Source organism: Apodemus sylvaticus, chromosome 15, assembly GCF_947179515.1.
Source record: "Apodemus sylvaticus chromosome 15, mApoSyl1.1, whole genome shotgun sequence".
Taxonomy (NCBI): Eukaryota; Metazoa; Chordata; class Mammalia; order Rodentia; family Muridae; genus Apodemus; species Apodemus sylvaticus.
Window position 1 is genome coordinate 71,036,268 of NC_067486.1, and position 14,724 is coordinate 71,050,991.

The 14,724-nt window shown below is 43.1% G+C and overlaps 1 protein-coding gene across 3 annotated transcripts in view; it reads left to right on the forward strand.

Moving 5' to 3' along the window:
- The window catches only part of Atp13a4 (ATPase 13A4), a 132,204-nt gene that overhangs the window by 41,259 nt on the left and 76,221 nt on the right, over positions 1-14,724 (forward strand). For all 3 annotated transcript variants that reach the window (XM_052158491.1, XM_052158493.1, XM_052158494.1), the window contains exon 2: positions 8,260-8,433. In XM_052158491.1, coding sequence (XP_052014451.1) covers positions 8,260-8,433 — 174 coding nt within the window. The remainder of the gene's footprint in view (positions 1-8,259; positions 8,434-14,724) is intronic.

Here is a 14,724-nt window from a genome sequence, read left to right on the forward strand (position 1 = left end):
GAAAATTTTCCTTTGGGTAGCTGTTAGATGAAATAATATCTACATCTTAGAATCTCAAACCCTTTCTAACTTAAAGTTATGGGCATATTGCTCTATTTGGGACCTCTCCTCTCTTCTCCTCTCCTCTCCTCTCTTCTCCTCTCCTTTCTTCTCTCCTCTCCACTCTCTTCCTCCCCTCCCCTCCCTTCCCCTCCCCCTCTTCCTCCCCTCCCTCTCTTCCTCCCCTCCCTCTCTTCCTTTCCTCCTCCTCTCTTCTCCTCTTCTCTTCTCTCCTCTTTTCCTCTCATCCCCTTCTCTGTTTTCACATCCCTCCCTCCCTCCCTCCCTTCCTCCCTCCCTCGCTCCCTTCCTCCCTCCCTCCCTCCCTCTCTCCCTTCCTTCCCCATTCCCACTCTCTCTTTTTGAGACAGGGTCTTACTATACAGCAAAGCTTTGAACTCACTATGTAGCTCAGGATGTCTTTGAACTCACAATGCTCCTACCTTGCATCCAAGTGCTGGAATTGCAGGAGTGCGCTATCCTGCCCATCTCTAGAGTAGCATTTTTTAAAATTTTGCTCAACATTCCCATCATACAATAACCTGCCACTTTGTCCTTATGTGATCTCCAGGTTTCCATCCTCGGCCCCTTTCCATCCGAGGCCGGTCCCTCCCCTCGAAGCTCCTTTCTCTTATTCTCCTTTCCAATCACTAAAATTCTACCAAGTCTTTCCAAGTCAATTTCAAGCGGCCATTCTCCTGCAAGGCACTTGCTAATTATCATCTCAGTAGGATCTCTTCACCACTGAAACTAATTTTGCCTTTTGTGTGTTTTATATGGCACTTATTTTTTTTTTTAATCTTGAATTAGAGCTATTTTAAAATTCATCTTCTCTTCTGTTAGACCTGTGAACATGATAAATTTATCTTTGGCAGACATACCTTACCCATGGCCCTAGACATAGTCAATTTTAATTGAAGTTAGACTTGGTCCTGGGGATTACAGTGTGGAAATATTTTGAAGTTGGTTCCCGTGGATCTGGTGCTAGACAGAAGTGTTTTCTTCCATTTCCTTCAGTAATCCTGTGAAAGAGAACTGTGACTAGAGAGGCGACATTCCAGGGCTGGGAAGGAGGGACAAGCCACTTCCCAATCCGGGAAGCGAAAGTAGGTTACATGAAACTCTGAGTCTTACTGGAGATGCTGAGGCTAGAGAGGGCATGGAATTCAAAGAACTGGAAACAGTCATGGTGCGTGGGTGGGCGGGGCTGGGCGAGCCAGACAAGGACCAGCATAGGACGAAGTCAGACACTCAGGCAGAAAGAGGAATCACAGGGGATTTTGCTTCCTTTCTCAGCACCCCAGTTTCCTGATCCGTATTGTAACCACTGAGAATTCTGGTTGTATCATTTGCATATACACTTCCTCATCAGTGTATAGAAATACCGGAGGAAGGCTATTGCTGGCCAACCAACCAACCACCCACCAACCAAATCAAACCAAATGAAACGGAACCAAACCAACCCCTGCAACTGCCCTCCCAAACAGGTTTTTTCATTTCCTAGTTTTGGAGGTTGGCAATTCGGATTCAGGAGGCCAATGGCAGATGTTAGGAGTGTGCATGGAAGCAAAGGCTTCGACATCTCAGTAAAATGCTCACCAGATCTAACCTTGCTTAGGAACAAGATCAAACAAGACTGGGTAGCCCAGGATGGTGTGGCTACTGACAAGGTTTGCACCTGACACAGGAAGCCAGAGAATATTCTGGGCTTCTGTTGCAGGTTCAGGCTCCTGCAATAATGTTCTGGTCGCATCACTCTGGGAACCCAGTTTCTCTTTGGAGCCTTGTCTCTGAGTACATAAGGATGCCTACTACTTCTAATCCCTCAAAGCTCCACTACCATCCAATACTGCCATTTAGAAACCAAGCTCTGGGCATACAAACCCTTAGGAGATTAAAAATTATATCAAGGGCTGGAGAGATGGCTCAGTGGTTAAGAGCACTGACTGCTCTTTCAGAAGTACTGAGTTCAAATCCCAGCAACCGCATGGTGGATCACAACCATCTGTAATGAGATCTGATGCCCTCTTCTGGAGTGTCTGAAGACAGCTACAGTGTACTCACATATAATAAATAAATAAATCTTAAAAAAATTATATCAAAATCATAGCAGTGCTCAATCAGCATTGCTTATATATCCTTTCCTTCCATAGATTCTAAACTGAAAATATTCCATTTCTCTGGTACTGAGAATGCCATTGTAGGCACTAGGACATAAGGATCTTCTCACGTCAGGTGGGGGAAGCTACAGTGTCTGCAGCAAGCGTTTTGGACATTGGCACTATTTCGCACTATAGGGGTAGAAGGGAGTGTCCTCTGCTGTGTGGACGCTTCGCACGATTCCTGGCTTTTGGACCCTGTATTCCAGAAGCAACATTACCAAGTTGAGAGTGATCATGTCCTCTGGAAAACAACACCAACCTGGATGGGTATCACTCACTGGCTCTCAGGGAGAATGAAGAAGAGAAGGCTCCTTAGTCCATGAGAAGGAAAACAGGACCTGTCTGACCGGTGGCCTTGGCTTGGGGAAAAGAAAACCTGGCTAAGACTAAGGATGTGGGAGGAGCATTTGTTCCATTTCTTCTCATTCTTGCTGCTTCTTTTCGGACCTTTCCTCCTAAGAACTCCGGGGTTTATAACTAGACTGTCTATAATCTTTAATTCATGGTACATTGACATCATTTGGTCATATGCTACATTAACTTAGTGATGAACCCACCACTGTGTACCATGCTCTGTAGAAGTTTGAACTGATTCTTCTTCCCGGCCCCATGCTCCCAGAAATACGACTCAGACTCAAAGTATATTTACAAATACCTTGGCCATACAGCTAGCCTCTTCGCTGACTAGATCATAACTTAAAAAAAAAACCCGATTTATTCTAACCCACATTCTGCTGCGTGGCTGGTATCCTGTGCTCAAGTACCATGGGTCTGATTCGTCTCATCTTCCCGGGTGAATCTCCCACACCTGGCTCTATCCCAGAATCTTTTCTGCTGCTAGATGTGCCACCTCCTATTTTCTGCCTAAACCACAGGCCATCGTATTTATTATTGACAGGTGTCACATCCATACAGACATAAGATATTCTCTCTACAGTGTCCTGTCACTGAGGCTGGCCTTGAATTTATGATCTGTCTGCCTCAGCTCCCTGAGTCTTATGCCACTGGGCTTGAGTGCTGTTCACTTTAAGAACTGTATTTCTCCTCCTTCAGAGTAGTCATTGTCTTGTCTATGTGTTCATTATCCCCTTTTAAATTGAATTTGCTTTAAAAATTATTAAAAAAAGTTATGATGCTGTTGTAATCCTTTGCACCTGGCTTTTCTATTTTTTTTCACCAAAAGTTCATATTCATGAAATCCCATGGTGTGTGCAGATTGCAACACAACATCCCAACTCATTAAATAGTTTGGGTTATTTTGTGTATGTCTTTTTGTGATCTCCAGCTGAGTTTTACAGGGTAAGAATCTGGGGAGAACATTTTCACAATTTTAGGTGTATTTCAAAAGAAGATGTATGAATAACAATTTTTATGTGAAAATAACTGGGGAAATAACTGGCAAAATAAATTAAAAAAAACCCTATTTGCCAAGTCAAACAAATGAACAAACAAACCACAAGCCTTCTTTTCTTTCTCCTCCTCCAGATTTCTGGGTTAGGCTGTTCAGGCTGAGAATTTCTCACTTGAATCTGAATTTCAAATTAGCTTAGAAGCCTATGGAATTCTCCTTTTACTTAAGAGTGGCAAATGAGAAATGGCTAGGACAGATTTTTTCTAGGACCTAGAGTAGAGGCAAGCAGCAGAGCAAATCACCCCTCCCCCACCCTCCACTTCACACAATCTGCTATAACACATAAAAATTACAGTGAAACATTTTATTTTCACACCCAACATTTGGAAATAAGGGGGAAAGAGATTATCTTCAAAGAGGTAAACTCTTAACAATCTGATCTTTTTAAACTTTCCAATGTTTAATGACATCTGCAGGGAGATTTGAAGCTGTTAAGGCTAGCACACTGATTGTAGTACAATTGGGAAGTGCAAAATGATTAGGCTTAGGGACAGATGGTCTTAGAAGGCTCTAGAGCCCATTTCAAGAACAGTGCTTTCACTGGACCCCAGACACAGAAAAATTCCAACTGTGGAAATGGCTCTACTGGGGAGCAGCATGTCATCGTGTTAACACGCGTGCTTGTCTCACGCGTGCTTGCCTGGTGGGCACGACTGCAGCACCCATTTCTTTCTGTAGGTGTGCTCAGCTCCTGAGATCTGGTGATCTCGACTCTTCTTCCTATGAACGGTCATTCTTCTGAAAAGTCCTGGAACTCAAAGGCTGAGCGCTAACCTGCGGACTTGTTGGGACCTTACATGATGATGTCAGGATTCTTGGGAGATAGCCACTCTCCTGTTGTAGATAGTACTTTCACTTGCACCTTCATCATTGGGGTGATCTGTGGTTCTGTGTCCTTGAGTCCTCTGCTTTCTTCCTCTCAGGGTGTTTAGATGCTGTTTTGCAATGTAGGGAGAGGGGTTCTCCAAAGATCTTAATGAAACATCTCTCTGAGATATCTTAGTTTGTTTACATACCTTTATTTGGGGTGGGCTTCTATGCATACGCCTTGTGGTGAACCAGGGCTGTATATATAAGGCCCTTGGAGAGTGGGAAGGTGTTCTTCTTAGGGTGAAGTTTCATTGGGTGAGGCTTGGAATGCCTCATTTGTGTAGAGAGGCTTTCCAAGAAGTTGAGCCTGTTATTTCACCAGGAATTATGTGATGTTCCTCATGTAGAGTGTGAGTTGGGCTTCCAGATCAGGTGGAGAAGAAAGAAGCCCCTCTAAGAAAAGGGACCCCTCCCCCATCTGTGCTGAGCTTAGGAAAGCTGTTTGGACATAGCAGACTACAACCTCAGTAGTGAGGTCCAACACTCCTGTTATCACAATTCTGCATTTACCAAGTCCTTGACTGTGACAGGCCCACAGGTACGTTTCTGAGAGTGAACTCCAAAAGATCAGCTTGAGTTGGCCTCAGGAACCTTCTAGACCAGGGCCTTGGAATGCATCTGTGGGACCTGTGTATGTGTCTCTGGGTTTATGGGAAGAAGAACATGTGGGTGGAAGATAAAGTGAGTGGTACTGTGCTGCTCTGTAATGTGTGTATCCTGCTATGAGTTGGTTATTGCATAGCATTCTTTGGACATTTTTCTAATGCTATTTATTTGTTTGTCCCATCAACCTCTTTTTATGGGAGGTGACAGTAGGTGGGGAACAGGGGACACAGAACACAGAACAATTGCTTCAAGCATATGCACAGACATGGAAGGCACTTTATAAGCAAATCACAACTGTCAGCAAGACAGTAGTGGTGGCCTCATGCTAACTTTCGCAAGGTAACCACGTATCTGTTAATAGTTCTAGTGATGCAATTCAAGTCAGTAAAGTTAACTTTTCTCAATACAGAACAACTGAACATGCCTTGTGCACATTTTTTTGGACCCTTTCTACAGAAAATTTAAGACTCTTTTACGGATCATGAGTCACTAAGGGGAATGTCAGTGTTCACCAGCTTTTGGTGGTCTAAGAGGGATGGCTTGCCAGGGATACCATCTACTCCTGCTAGTCTAGGATGGGTAATAGCACTAACAATGACACCCATGACTGTGTTTAGATATCAAGGAATTTGTCCACCTTCTGTAGATCTCTCCATTGCTCTCTGCTTAACCTTACAGGCTGACTTTCCCCCCCCCCCCCCTCTAATCTAGTGAGTTTCCACAGGTCAGAGACATTGTTTCACTCTGTCACGGTGCAGCACATATCAGCTATTTGGATGACACCCAACAAACTTGTTAAAGTAGATTGAACTGAAATTAAGGATAGTGGAAGAAGAGACCAATTAGGAGCTGTGTGTTACAAAGCCAGTTTTGAGTTATGTATGGGCTGCATGGGCTTTGTGCCTCGGGAAATATAGTTAGGTTTTTTTTGTTTTGTTTTGTTTTTCAACAACGTAGGGTATTTGTGAAATGCGTAGAGCGAGTTTACAACACCCAGCAACTGTTAGCTGCCAGTATTGTTACCTCAATAATTATCAGTTGCTGGTAAAACCTTTTTAAATATGATAACTTACTCCCCAACAACTGGAGAACTTCAGCTTTCCTGACTAGAGAAGGAAGGCAATGATTCCTGCTTATTCATTCTTGATGATGAACATGAGGACACTTTGAAATGCTGACAGTGACGTCTGCATATTAGCACAGGGCAACTCATGCAGATTCCACAGGGCTTGACTGCCCATATAAGGAGACACTTAAATACTACCTTTAGGGAGAGATAGAACGACAGGAAGTAGAACTGGTTTCTGTAAAGCTGTAGATTCTACTGCGGGGGACACAAGAAGAGGACATGGGAGGGACTCAGAGCGGGCACCCAGGTCAGAGTGGGGTTAACAGAGTAGAGCTGCAGGTTGGATGTGGAACAGAGCTGGCCCAGTCTCGACAGCTGGAAATCACTAGCTTGAGCTTGACCGAAGGGCTTCCAGTCAGGAGAGATGTCTACACTGCAAAATGAGTTCAGAGCATTTACAGAAAATGCCATACCAAATAGCTAATGCCACAAGTTCCCCTTCAGCTCCCTTATGACTGCACTATTAGGGAGGAATTGTGTTAGGGAGGAATCTAGTAATTGCACACCTGAGTACCTTTCAGGCAAGAGTCATAGACCCTTTTCTGTAGATGTAGTCTTTATCCCACGAGACAGAGAAGGTGCTGATATCAAGCTCGATGTTCGGTGTAGTTGTTACCTTAAGACAGTCTAGCAAAAGCACAATGGTTGACACTAGGAATTCTTAGGTCTAACTGCCAGTAAACCAGGCCTAGGTGTTCATGTCTGTGTTCAGGCAATGGGGCCAAGTCACAGTAATGTCAGCAGGAGAAGTGACAGCAGTAGCAGTGGCATTAGTATCATCATCATCATCATTAGCATTAGCATCAACAGCATCAGTAGCATAATAGGAAGAAGAGAAATAGGAAGAAGAGAAATAGAAAGAAAAGGAGGAGGAGGAGAGATTCTGAGGTAGACTTATACATATTCAGGTATTTCTACCCCACAATAAGTTTGTGCTGTCACTGTCCCATTTTGAGGGTTACAAATAGCGTATGGATATGCACATGTTCATTAATCAATTTCTGAAGCCAAATCAATCCAGTTGTACTTTTACCCAGATTACCCAGCACCCTCCCTGTCTCAGTTTTAGCGTTTATCACCAGCATGAGGTCTCCCTCTGACTTTGTGGCATACCGTTGTGTGGGACTCAAGCCATGAACTTGAGAAGTGCTTTTCTATTTTGTCCCAGATGGCTCTCAGAAGGAAGTTTGTCTAGATAATCACAGATTGGAGATAAGACTCCTTCTCTAATAAGCACTTTCAGGCTTTAGAAATTATCCTCCATGACACATAGCAGCCACATAACAACCAAGTGGTGACCATGGCATTTCCTTTTGAGTAGGAAATTCTTTTGTTATTGAACAAGGGAGTTGGAAGAAACAACTGAACCTCAGGTTCCCTAAAGTAAGTTGGTTATTAATCCCCTGTGGTCAAATTCCTTCATTAAATACTACTCGAAATTCAAGCCCTGTTTCCTGCTCCAATTGGTCTTAAGCCTGCTGACCTTAGAGTCACAGGTATTATTTGGCCACTGTCATCAACTAGTATCTCTGTCACATGGCTGTGTTCACGCCTGCTAATATTTGGAGTCAAATTCAAGAGGTGGTAGTTGCCAGAATTGGGTTTGCCCAAGGCTTACCACTGATATTTTAGCTGTGTGGCTTTGAGCAAGTCTGTGCATCAGCTGTCTTGAGCCCCTTTGCATCATCTGTTCAATGAGAAGGGTATTATCTCACTTCTGGAATAACACAGGACTAGGGATGACTGGACACCTAAACAAGACCACATATTTGAGCACCCAGAACAGTGCTTTGCCCAGGTGTTCTGACTGTAGATGTTGCTTTCCTTGGCTAAAAGTTTCCTTCTAGTAGGTCAGGAATCATGTCTGAAACTTCTTGGTCAGGAATCCAGGTTCATTTTTTTTACCCTCCCTCACCCCCCCACCTGCCTTACATCACCAGATTATTCCCTGCCTCCTCCATTTCATACCTAAAAGTAGTGTTCAATTCTCTTTGTTGACCAACATTTGGAATCATTTTGTTGTTGTTCTTGTTCTCTTTCAGGAAATATTTGGCTATCGGACTCAAGGCTGTCGGAAGACTCTTTGTCTCATTGGGTCCATCTTCTCTCTTGGAATTCTCCCGTTGGTATTTTATTGGAGACCAGCTTGGCATGTATGGGCAAACTGTGTCCCATGTTCCCTGCAAGAAGCAGACATTGTGTTGCTGAAGACAACAGTAAGCATACATCTGTTTTGGTAGATGGTGTCTCTTTTCTTGGATATTGTGTTGTAAGTGTAGTTGGGAGGAGATGGCCCCAAGGTGGGTAGGTTCTGCCATAGGTGTACCTGCCTAGAACTTAGGAATTCGTGTATCATAGGCGTTCTTAAGAAGAGTCACTTCATAGGGTAGTCTTTTAAAATTGCTACTTTTGCAAATGTTAGAGTGAATGTAAACATGCTGATTGCTGAAATAATGGATAATGTGGAGTAGTGAGTCAGACTACAAGCTACTAATTCCAAATTCCTACTGACCCTTAACCTTAAGCCTGACACATACATGCTTATGACCTCCACAGGACATAAGCCTCTGGGAAAGGGACACGGGAGTTTGAGAAATGAGGAGGGAACCAGTAAGGAAGCTGTCTTCCTCGGTTGATTGGAGAGAGCCAGAGCTTTTGATATGCTTGTATCCCGTTCTACAGAAATCCTAGGCCATAAAATGCAGCCATTTTGTCTTTGAGGTCATTGCTCCTCTGCTATTTCAAGTCTGTGGCATCAGGTGGGGCTCTTTCCATATACCTTCACCGTCACTTCCTTGTGGCACTCCTGGCACTGAGACCACATATGTCATCCCTGCAAGAAAGCCAGGTCCACAAGAGGAGGGGTTTCCTCGATTGTTTCTCTGTTATACTCTTAGCTCCTACATCTGTAGGGGGTGACTGACAGGCAGATCTGGTACTCCTACTTGGGGAATCTCTTGGAGGATTTTCTCCTGACTAATCTACCCTCTTATTCTAACAAGGCATTGTCACAAATGACCCGTGGCAAAAACCAGTTTTGATAAATCAACCTCTAGTGCGGTGGTTCTCAGTCTTCCTAATGCTGCAACCCTTTAATATAGTTCCTCATATTGTGATCAACCCCCAACCATAAAATTATTTTTGTTGCAACTTCATAATTTTAATTTTGCTAGTTACAAATCATAATGTAAATATCTAATATGCAGGATATCTGATATGTTACCCCCGGGGAAGGGTTGCTTAACCACCCCCCCAAAGGGATCTCGGCCTCCAGGTTGAGAACCAGTGCTCTTCTAGGAGTGTAACATATTTTTATATGTACTAATCTTTCTATATAAACATTTTATCTATGCAGCTAGACAGAAGAATAGCAGCACATTTTATAGTTGGCCAATCAGAATGAAACAGATCACTGCCTTCAAATGAAACAAAAGAAAAGAAAACTCCCAAACACACTACACTAAACCTGCTATCTAACACAGTTTGACCTAAGGTTTCATTAACCCAGAAGACCAGTCAGGCTGATCTTGTTAGTTTGTGTCAAGGAACCAGCCTAACTCCATCCTTTAACTGGATCTTGGTCCCTTCAAATCACTACATGATATGTGGACCATCATATGAGTGGTAGCTTAGGAACCACCTCATGAATTCAACCACATTGAACTAGGTATTCTTGAAGAATAAACTTCTATACTTGAAGAAATTCAGAGAATGTTATGCAGAAAGAATGACTCCTGCAAGGTGGTAGTGTTCTCTTGGCCAATGAATGGAGACACATTTATGAAAGACTGCTGTTTGGAGCTCCTTTCAATGGTGGTGAGGATAAACCCAGAGCTTTACCTGGAGGCTCATATCATGATGGCACATAGAATGTTCTGGAGAGAAAAGTGCCAGGCACCTACCATCAGGTATTTGACAGGTGAGAACGTGAAGCTCTGGAGACATGATAAAATTTACCTAATCTCCAGAAGGAGGCCAGCACAAAGTTCCCTGCCTCCTGGACCCTCACACAGGGCTGCTTCTATTAGCCTGCACTTACTCCATTGGGGTTCCAATCTCAACTGGCATCAGATTGACTAGAAGGATTTTGAAAGCAGATTGCGAGACCCAACCCTCAAGTCCTCAGTGTTGCTAATCTATTGGATTTTGGTTGGGGTCCAAAGACTTTGTGTCTTTAATAAGATCTCTGGTGATTTTTGGCAAAGGACCAAATGATGAGGAAAAGAATTGCTATAAATAGTCAGAACTTGCGTCTATCAGTTCATTTGTCCTTTGGGAGAGGAATAGAGGCCATGATACTTGATCTACAGTTTAGCCATAGATGTTAATGTAGGATGGAGAAGGAAAACAAAACAGAACAGATTTATCCAAGTGGACTTCCATACATGGCTTTAGTGTTTTACTGAGGCAGGTGTGTTTTCTGGGCCACTGACTGGAGACACAAGCATTTATGAAGGAATGCTATTTGGGGTGCCTTTTAATGCTGGTGAGGATAAACCCAGAGCTTTGCATGTGTTCAGCCAGTATTACATCACTGTGTTGCATGCCCAGCTCAGATCTTTCTATTATTACATTTTCCCATGTGAATTAAGACCCTATGAGGTGATGAAGGATCGAAAGAGTCAGAGAGATCAAGAACACCACAAGAAAACCTACAGAATCAACTAACCTGTGTCCACAGGGGCCACAGAGACTGAACTGCCAACCAGAGTGCATGCATGCGACAGTCTTAGGCCCTCTGCACATATATAAGAGTTGTGCAGCTGGGTCTTCATGTGGGATTCCTAACAGCAGGAGCTGTTGCCCACCTTTGGATATCTTTCCCTTAACTGGGCTGCCTTGCCTAGACACAGTAGAAGATGCACCCAGTCCTACTGCAACTTGATATTCCAAGGCAAGCTAATATCCACGGGAGGCCTCCCTTTTTCTAAGCCTTTTCTGAGGAGAAAAAGAGGATGTCATTGGGGAGGTAAGGTAAGAGGTAGGAACTGGAAAGAGAGGAGGGAGGGGGAAGCTATGAGTAAAGTAAAACAATCAATCAAACAAACAAGAACTATGCTCATAGTAAAGTAGCAGAGAGCTAAAAATGAATATGCACACACACACACACACACACACACACACACACATACAACCTATAAGGCTCTGGTTCTGTAGCATGAAAAGCTTTTTAACTTGAACCTGCATTAAACTATTTCCCAGATGGCAACATTGCTGCAGAAGTAGAAGCTCAGGAGTAGAGGAGCCCTCTGCCTTTCAGAGGCTGCAGCTCTGAGGATCCTGCCTGGGCCACTCCACCCCATGTAGCTAGGAGACCCCAGGACACAGACAGAGATAGGAGGGAATGGGCAAGGAAATGAAAAAGGAATGCAGGGTCCCTTCTACCCCTCCCTCCTCCTCTGTCACCGCCTGCCCTGTTTGTTCCAATGTGGTAGACCCCTGCCAGTTCTGCCACAGGGAAGACCACATTTCCAATTATTTCTAGAGGCATTTGACCCTTTCCAAGTCTGCCACAGAGAAGACCCCATCTCTTGATACTTCCTGGAGAACCATCTGTATGCAGGGCATTTGAGAGAAAGGGAACCCCAGGAGTACAGATACACAGGCCTGCAGGATAGAGAAACCACAGTCAGAGACAGCAAGACCAGCTAACACCAGAGATAACTAGATGGCCAAAGGCAAATGCAAGATCATTACCAATAGAAACCAAGGCCACATGGCACCATCAGAACCCAGTTCTCCCACAACAGCAAATCCTGGATACTCCATCACATCAGAAAAGCAAGAGCTGGATTTAAAATCACATCTCATGATGCTGATAGAGGACTTCAAGAACTCCCTTAAAAAAATACAGAACATGGGTCAACAGATGGAAGCCCTTAAAGAGGCACAAAAATCCCATAAGGAATTACAGGAGAACATGGGTCAACAACTAGAAACCCTTAAAGAGGAGTCACAAAAATCCCTAAAAGAGACACAGGAGAACATGGGTCAACAGGTAGAAGACCTTAAAGAGAAAACACAAAAATCCCTTAAAGAATTTCAGGAAAACACAAACAAAAGAGTGAAAGAACTGAACAAAACTATCCAGGATCTAAAAATGGAAGTAGAAACCTGGCTAAGATCAAAAACTCAGGAGAAAACAGGAACTGGCAAGGATGTAGAGAAAGAGAAACACTCCTCCATTGCTGGTGGGGTTTCAAGCTGGTACAACCACTCTAGAAATAAGTCTGGCGGTTCCTCAGAAAACAGGGCATGATACTTCCAGAGGACCCCGCTATACCACTCCTGGGCATATACCGAGAGAATTCCCCAGCATGTAATAAGGATATATGCTCCACTATATTCACAGCAGCCCTATTTATAATAGCCAGAAGCTAGAAAGAACCCAGATGTCCCTCAATGGAGGAATGGATACAGAAAATGTGGTATATATACACAATGGAGTACTATTTAGCTATTAAAAGCAATGAATTGATGAAATTCTTAGACAAATGGATAGAACTGGAGAATACCATCTAAGTGAGGTTACCCAGTTACAAAAGAACACTCATGGTATGCGCTCACTGATAAGCGGATATTAGCCTAGAAGCTTGGAATACCCAAGACACAATTCATGCATCAAATGATGCTCAAGAAGAAGGAAGGAGTGGTCCCTGGCCCTGAACAGGCTCAGTGCAGCAGTGTAGGGGAATACCAGGACAGGAAAGTGGAAAGGGGTGGATTGGGGAAGAGGGGGAGGAAAAAGAGCTTATGGCACTTTTAGGGAGGGGGATCCAGGAAAGGGGAAATCATTTGAAATGTAAATAAAGAATATATCAAATAAAAAAAAAGCCTAGAACCAGATGGGTTTGGTGGCAAATGCTATCATATCTTCAAAGAAGAGCTAATACCAATACTGTTCAAACTGTTCCACGAAATAGAAACTTAAGAAACAATACCCAACTCATTCTATGAAGCCATAATAATGATGTGGCTTATACCTAAACCAAACAAAGACCAAACAAGGAAGTAGAACTTCAGACCAATCTCCCTCATGAACATCAATGCAAATATGCTCAACAAAATTCTGGCCAACCAAATCGAAGAATGCATCAAAACGATAATTCACCACGATCAGGTAGGCTTCATCCCAGGGATGCAGGGGATGGTTCAATATACAGAAATCCATCAATCTAATCCACTACATAAACAAACTCAAGGAAAAAAAACCACATGGTCATTTCATTAGATGCTGAAAAGGCTTTTGACAAAATCCAGTATCCCTTCATGATAAAAGTCTTGGAGGAATCAGGAATCCAAGGCCCATTCCTAAACATAGTGAAAGCAATATACTGTAAACTGGTAGCCAACATCAAATTAAACAGAGAGAAACGTGAAGCAATTCCACTAAAATCAAGGACCAGACAAGGCTGCCCACTCTCTCCCTATCTATTCAATATAGAACTTGAAGTCTTAGCCAGAGCAATCAGACAACAAAAGGAGGCCAAAGGTATACAAATTGGAAAGGAAGAAGTCAAAATATCACTATTTGCAGATGATAGGATCACAGACTGAAGGGACCCCAAAACTTCTACCAGAGAACTCCTAAAGCCGATAAGCAACTTCAGCAAAGTGGCTGGATATAAAATTAACTCAAACAAATCCATAACCTTCTCTTATCTAAGGATAAACAAGCTGAGAAAGAAATTAGGGAAATGACAGACTTCACAATAGTTACAAATTATATATACCTTGGTGCGATGCTAATAAAGCAAGCGAAAGATCTGTATGATAAGAACTTCAAGCCTCTGAAGAAAGAAATCAAAGAAGATCTCAGAAGATCAAAAGATCTCCCATGCTCATGGATTCGCAGGGTTAAGATAGTAAAAATGGCCATCATGCCGAAAGCAATCTGCAGATTCAATGCAATCCCCATCAAAATCCCAAATCAATTCTTCATAGATCTAGAAAGAGCAATTCTCAAATTCATCTGGAATAACAAAAGACCCAGGATAGCAAAAAATATTCTCCACAACAAAAGATCTCCTGGGGGAAATCACTATCCCTGACCTCAAGCTCTACTACAGAGTAATAGTGATAAAAACTGTTTGGTATTGGTACAGAGACAGGCAGGAAGATCAATGGAATAGAATTGAAGACCCAGAAAAGAACCCACACACCTACGGTCACTTAATATTTGACAAAGGAGCTAAAAACATCCAGTGGAAAAAAGACAGCATTTTTAACAAATGGTGATGGATCAACTGGAGGTCAACTTGCAGAAAAATGCAAATCGGCCCATTCTTATCTCCCTGCACAAAGCTCAAGTCCAAGTGGATCAAGGACCTACACACAAAACCAGACACAATGAAGCTTATAGAGGAGAAAGTGGGGACGAATCTTGAACACATGGGCACAGGAGAAAAGTTCCTGAATAGAACACCAATGGCTTATGCTTTAAGAACAAGAATCTACAAATGGGATCTCATAAAACTGCAAAACTTCTGTAAGGCAAAGGACGTGGT